This window comes from Artibeus jamaicensis, unplaced genomic scaffold (assembly GCF_021234435.1).
Source record: "Artibeus jamaicensis isolate MK-2021 breed Jamaican fruit bat unplaced genomic scaffold, CSHL_Jam_final scaffold_804, whole genome shotgun sequence".
Classification (NCBI taxonomy): Eukaryota; Metazoa; Chordata; class Mammalia; order Chiroptera; family Phyllostomidae; genus Artibeus; species Artibeus jamaicensis.
The window spans coordinates 2,139,917-2,146,387 of record NW_026522055.1 but is presented as its reverse complement, the minus strand read 5'-3'; the positions used below and the strand labels follow the sequence as shown (position 1 = coordinate 2,146,387).

Below are 6,471 nucleotides of genomic sequence, written 5' to 3'. Positions count from 1 at the left end.
ACAGATGAAGAAAGTGAGGCTTGGAGGGCAGAAGAGCCAGGCCCACCTGACTCCAAAGGCATCTGCTGGCATTTTGCTGTGAATCAACACCAGGGATGCCCGGGCAGGGGGGCTCCAAGCAGGTCAGCCAGCTGAGACCACCTGTGGGGTCACAGGCTGCTGACCCCCTCAAAGTCCTGATCCTGTCCTCTCTGGCTACTATCACATGGGAGCTGCCCAGAGGAACTGAGTTTCCTACTTGCCCCGGCCTGTGCTCCCACCAATACACCCAGGACCACCTGGAGCTGGTGTGGACTGGGGTCCCTCTGCCCCCTCGGGTGTTAGGGTGACTCTCAGTAATAAGGACCAAGGCTGCCATTGTCTCCACTTTGACTCCATGCCCCTGAGAGAGTAGATGCTCTGGTGGGCAGTGTGTTCATTCATTCGTCCATCACCAACTGTCTCACCTGAAGAGCTCTGTAACATTTCATGCCTTCTCGTTCCCCTGTCAGCCCCTCCTGAGTCCCTCTCCCAGGGGACTGATCTGTGTATTGTACAGAAGCCGTCCCTGCTTTTCTGAGTGGACAGCAGTGACAGAGGGACAGGGGAGGACAGGAAATTGAGAGAGGTAGGGTGGGTCCTCCTCTGTGCATAGGGACATACAGGATGCCATGTGGAAAGTGGAAGTGCTTATTCTCCAAGGGCTGGGCCGGCTCTCCCACTGGGGCTGCCCACTTCCTCCTCACAGATTGTCACCTTTCTCCCTTCCCCCTGGCTTCCTGTTGGGACTTCCTCTCAGTCCTGTGACACCAAGACCCTGACACTTACCCCAGAGATGCTGCTGCTGCTGCTGCTGGCCCTGCTGTGGGCAGGTGAGTGCCCCAGGGGGAGCCTGTGGGCTGGGGTGGAGGCTGTGGCTGATTGGTCTTTCCCCACAGGGTCCCTGGCTGAGGATGAAGAATTCTGGCTACAAGTTCCGAGGTCTGTGACGTTGCAGGAGGGCCAGTGTGTCTCTGTGCCCTGCACTGTGATCTACTCCAAGAAAGGCTGGAACGAGTCTACCCCAGCTCATGGCTACTGGCTCAAGGAAGGGACCAACACAAACAAGGATGCTCCTGGGGCCAAAAACAACCCCAATCGTAAAGTGAAGAACCAGACCACTGGTCTATTGCACCTTGTTGGGGATCCACAGACCTACAACTGTTCCCTGCACATCAGAAACGCACAGAGAGGAGACACAGGAAGATACTTTTTCCGGGTGGAGAAAGGATCCTCTGTGAAACACAGTTACATACACAATCAAGCTCTCTGTTCAAGTGACAGGTAAGAAACAGGGACAAGGTGAGGACACGTGTCTGGGTCCTGAGGGCTTCTGGGCTAGGACAGAACCTGATTCTCCTCATCCTGGGAAGGACTCAGGGGCACCAATGGGGACTGGACCCTGGGGCTGGCCTGGCACTGAGGCTGCAGTTAGAGGGACACCTGGGGACCCCACCTCCAGTGCCTTGGTCTCTCTCTCTCTTCTCCAGATCCAGTACCTGACATCCATATCCAGAGGACCCTACAATCTGGCCACCCCAACAAGATTACCTGTACAGTGTCATGGGCCTGTGACACACAGACACCACCCATCTTCTCCTGGATGGGGGACAACTTTATACCCCTGGATCTCAGGACTCCCAACTTCTCAGTGCTCACCCTCACACCAGAGCCCCAGCACCACGGCACCAACCTCACTTGTCGGGTGAAAATGCCTGGTGGTGAGATCAGGGAGAGGACCGTCCAGCTCAATGTGACCTGTGAGTACGCACCCAGTGAGGACACCAGTCCTTGAGGACGGATGGAGTTGGGGGCATAGGGTTGAACTGTGGAAGCGGGGCCTGGGAAGAAGGAAGGAGGACACCCAATTTCACCCGTTTTTTGTGTACCATGTTGGTGGGTGGAAAGGGCCAATGCCCACCATTCTGCCACTCTGAAGGGAACAATTATGTCTGTCTGTCCAGATGCTCTCCGGAACCTGACCATTGTGTCCTTGACAGAAGGTACAGGTAAGGAGAATCTTCTCCTGTCTGGGGGGTGGAAGGGGGTCTCCCTGTGCCCTGCAGAGCAGAGCTGGGATTTCAGAACTCACCTGGGGGACAGACTCACGCCAGGTGAGAGGAGAGCAGAGGGGAGAGGCCCCCTACTCACTCCCTCTCAACTCACAACCTGGCCTCCTGACCTTGACCCCCTCACGGGACACTGCATGAGGTTCTCAGATGCACAGCACTGTGGCCAGACATTCATAGAACTTACAAAGGTATAAGTTTAGTTCCCCTCTGGCACCATCCATAGTTATTACAATATTATTCACTATATTCCCTCTTCTGTACTTTACATCTGTGACTATTGTTATAAAGGGCAATTTGTAATACTATTTTTTAAATCTCCCTTGATTACTGCCAGCAGCCTCATGTAAACACCCCCAACATGGCCACACAGTCGGGCCCCACAGGACTACTTGCTCCTCTGGGAGCAGGCAGGGCCACGCACCACCCTGGTGGTAGTTGTGCTGTGTGCCATCCTCCCACAGTGTCCTCCATACCAGCACCATCGCCTGGCCAGTTCCCTCCCCTTCTTGTGCTCTGCTTAACCTCTCCTCCTCCAGGAAGCCCTCCCTGACCTGCCAGTCTCATTCAAGTCCCGTCCTCAGGGCTCCCTCAATGCAGTTAACCCCCCATCACAAAGTGGGTCTTACTGCTCTGTGAGAACCCCCTTTTGGGGCATCTCATCCATGAGACTGTGAGCTGTGAGAACAGCTGAATTGGGCAGGTCATGGTGTACCAGTGTTGACAGACGTAAATGTCAAGGTTCATACAGAGAAATCTGGGGTCTGCATTGGCACTGGTGGTCAAGGCAGAAGGCCTGGGGACCTAGGTGGTCCAACCAAACACTCAGCAGCCCCTTGCAGAGGCTGTGATCTTGGGGCTGAACTCAGATGGCAGAGCCCACGGGATTATGGAAGAGAAGAAACTGATGTACACAATCTAAGGGGGGGGGAGGGAAAGAGAGAAAGAGCACAGAGATGATGAGACAGAAACAGTGGGAAATATAGAAACAAAGAGAGAGAGAGAGAGACATATGGATGAAGAGGGAGATGGAGAGGAAGAGCCAGGGAGATGCAGAGAGAGGCAGAGCCACAGAGAGGCAGACGTGCAGACGGGGAGAGAAGGAGACCGAGGGAAACCTAACCAGAGCTGGGGCTTGACTCCCTCTCTGTCTTTCCAGTTGCTGAAGCTCTGGCCAATGGCTCATCTCTCCAAGTCCAGGAGGGCAAGTCCCTGCACCTGCTGTGTAAAGCTGACAGCAACCCGCCCACCAGTACAAGGTGGACCCGGGGCAGCCTGACCCTGGAGTCCACGAACCAAGGGGTCCTGATGCTGCCCCAAGTGGAACTGGAGGACTATGGGAAATACATCTGCCGAGCTCAGCAGCTCCAGTCAGTTTCTCTGGAAGTGTCTGTGACCCTCAGTGTCAAGAGTGAGTAGGGACACACCTGTGGGTAGGGGCCTGGGATCTTGGGGGGTAGAGGGTCTCATCTGATCCCTCCCCTGTTTCTCCCCACAGACCCTCCACAGCTGCAGGGACCCTCCTGCTCGTGGGAGGATGGGGGTCTGCACTGCAGCTGCTCCTCGAAAGCCCAGCCCACCCCCTCGCTGCTTTGGTGGCTGAGGGATGGCCTGCTGGAGGGGAACCACAGCAATGCCTCCCACACAGTCACCTTCCACTCAGCAGAGCCCTGGGCCAACAGCTCCCTGAGCGTCCGTGGGGAGCTGACATCCAACCTCAGGCTCAGATGTGAGGCCCAGAACGCCCACGGGAAGGAGACAGTGACTGTCCTGCTGCTGCCAGGTCAGGGTGTGCCTGGTGAAGCCCAGGGAGGGGGTGCACAACCCTGGACCCTAGAACACACTGAGTGGGAGGGAAAGTGTCCAGACTCTAGGAAAAGAAGCACTGAAGTCCAGGCCCCAAAGACATGTGGCTGGGGAGGGGGCTGGGGGGCCTGGAGGCTGCAGTCATATGAATGGGGGGGGACAAAGGGGTCCTGGATGGGACTGGGCACACTGATCAGCATGGGTTTGAGAAGGCGGAATGCTCAGATACCTGCTTAGGGAAAGAGGAGCTCACCCCAGGTGTCTCGTCTCTGCAGGGAGACCAGGACATAGGACAGGAGTGATTCAGGGGGCTGTCGGGGGAGCTGGTGCCACAGTCCTGCTGGCCGTCTGCCTGGGCCTCATCATGTGAGTGGGTCGTGACCCCAGGCTGGGCAGAGGCCTCAGGAGGTGGAGGTGGTGGTGTGTGGGGGTGGGGACCCACAGAATCTCCAAACCTGAAAGCCCAGAGTGGTGACAAGGTGGTCAATCCAGGAAGATGGGCCACAAGTTGATGCGGTGACAAGAAGCCAGCCTCCTGGCACCTTGGCCAGGTGCACTGTGTTCCCAACACCTGGTTGCAGCTGTCTGGGAGGAGGGGCGTGTGCTCCCGTCCTGGTCCCTGCAGCCAGGCAGCAGCCTCCACACCTGCCTCAGTAAGCCCTGCCAGGCCCCAGGTGGGAGCCTGCTGGGCTGAAAGGCCCCTTCTCTCTTCTCAGACTGAGGATCTGCAGGAAGAAATAGGCAGAGAAGGCAGAGAGCCAGGAAGGCATCTCCCAGGTGAGTGCCGAGGTCCACATTCCACCCAGTGTCCTTGTGGTGAACACAGGAGCTCCTCCTCTGCCCCCAAACTGGGCCCTCCCCCAGGTTTTCTGACAGAGCCCGTCAGATCTGAGGATTGTCCTCTCCCGCATCCCTCAGAACCTGCAACTGGCCAAGTCCTGACCCATTTCCCTTGGAGGAAGGCCCTTCTCCTTTGCTTCCTGTCTGGCCAAGCCCTCAACCACTACCCTGGGTCCCTGACTCCACCTCCCCTCCCGGAATATTCCCCACACAGCTGTGGTGCTCCCACCACTAACATCATCGAGTTTAACAGAAATGCAATATGAAAAATGTTTATAACTTACAATGAAAAAGTAGGAAGGAACATGAGATCACCTTTCTTATCTGTAAAGTGAGATAACAGTCATATCCATGAGGAGGGGTCATAAGTTTTATGTGAGATCAGTAATAAGCACAAAATTTTGTGATAAAATTTGTTAATGGTACAAATGGATAAATGAGTGAATGAGTGAGTGAGTGAATCCTCAGGAAATGGGTGTGAAATGGACAAATGAATGAGACCCCCAAGCCCCAAGTACCCGTCTCCAGACCCCAAAGGCCAGCTCAGACACCCCTCTCTCCTCCCACTCAGGGTCACCTGAATGCACCCTCCTCCCACCACCTGCCCCCAGCACCGGCCGCCTCCCCCTCTGAGCATGAGCTCCATTACGCTGCTCTCAGTTTCCACAACATGAAACCACACAACCCTCAGGCACAGGAGACCCCGTACTCTGAGGTCAAGCTCCGGAAATGATGGTGCACCCCCACCCGCAGTAGCTGGCTGGGGAGCCCAGAGAAAGCATTTCTGCAAAGAAGGTGTGTCAGGGTCTGATTCTTAAACAGTTAACAGCCCTCTGAGCCAAAGGTCATGAATAGAAACCTGAAGTTCCTTGGAGTGACTGAAGTTGTGGAGATTTCTGGGTTCGAATCCAGGCCCAGCTACTTACTGAGGGTGTTCCAGCAGGCAAGTCACTTCACCTCTGTGTGCCTCAGTTTCCTGCTCTGTAACATGGGGGATAATTTGATGACCTACATTGTTAGGTGATGAAACATGCACCATTTGCATTAAGGACATTGTTATGTGCTAAGTTCACCTCAGGATGGAACAGAGATGTCACTTTTATTTTTTTTTTTTTATTTTTTAATGCTTTGCCTCTACCTCTATCTTCTGTTTGGCTGACAATTTTAAGAACATGCGTTATCTTCTTTGCGTGGAGAGGAGCTTGTATTATTTAAAAACATTTCTCTTCCTAAATGTAACTCCTTGGCAAGAGATTTTCCAGTACATGTACGTAACCAAGGGTTCATCCAGAGTAAATGAAGACTGTTTAAAGATCTTCCAAAAATCAATGAGGAAAAGGCAGACCACCCAAGAGAAAAAAAACAAGAAAAAAATGAGATTCCAAGGGCCAATAAGCACCTAGGAAGGCAGCAGGCTTCAGTAGTGGTCAGGGAACTGCAAATAGAAATTGTGGTGCTCTACCACCACACAGCCACCACACTGGGGAAAATAATAAAAAAGACTATAAAAAGCGGGCCTGCGAACCACATGATCGCGGTTGGATTCCCAGTCAGGGCACATGCCTGGGTTGCAGGCCAGTTCCCAGCAGGGGACACAGGAAAGGCAACCATACATTGATATTTCTCTCCCTCTATCCTTCCCTTCTCCTCTAAATATAAATAAATAAAATCTTTTTAAAAAAGACTATAAAAATACCAGGTGTTGAGAACACTGCATTGAGTGAACAAGGAGCCAGTC

At 53.9% G+C, this 6,471-nt stretch overlaps 1 protein-coding gene across 1 annotated transcript; it reads left to right on the top strand.

Moving 5' to 3' along the window:
• Nucleotides 1–700: 700 nt before the first annotated feature.
• LOC119038506 (sialic acid-binding Ig-like lectin 5) lies at nt 701–5,767 on the top strand. The gene is given in 10 exon segments (XM_053659752.1): nt 701–851; nt 918–1,282; nt 1,284–1,302; nt 1,509–1,778; nt 1,983–2,027; nt 3,247–3,498; nt 3,586–3,870; nt 4,169–4,259; nt 4,610–4,670; nt 5,305–5,767. Coding segments are annotated over 9 exon segments (1,389 nt in total). The 5' UTR covers nt 701–814; the 3' UTR covers nt 4,635–4,670; nt 5,305–5,767.
• Nucleotides 5,768–6,471: the final 704 nt, after the last annotated feature.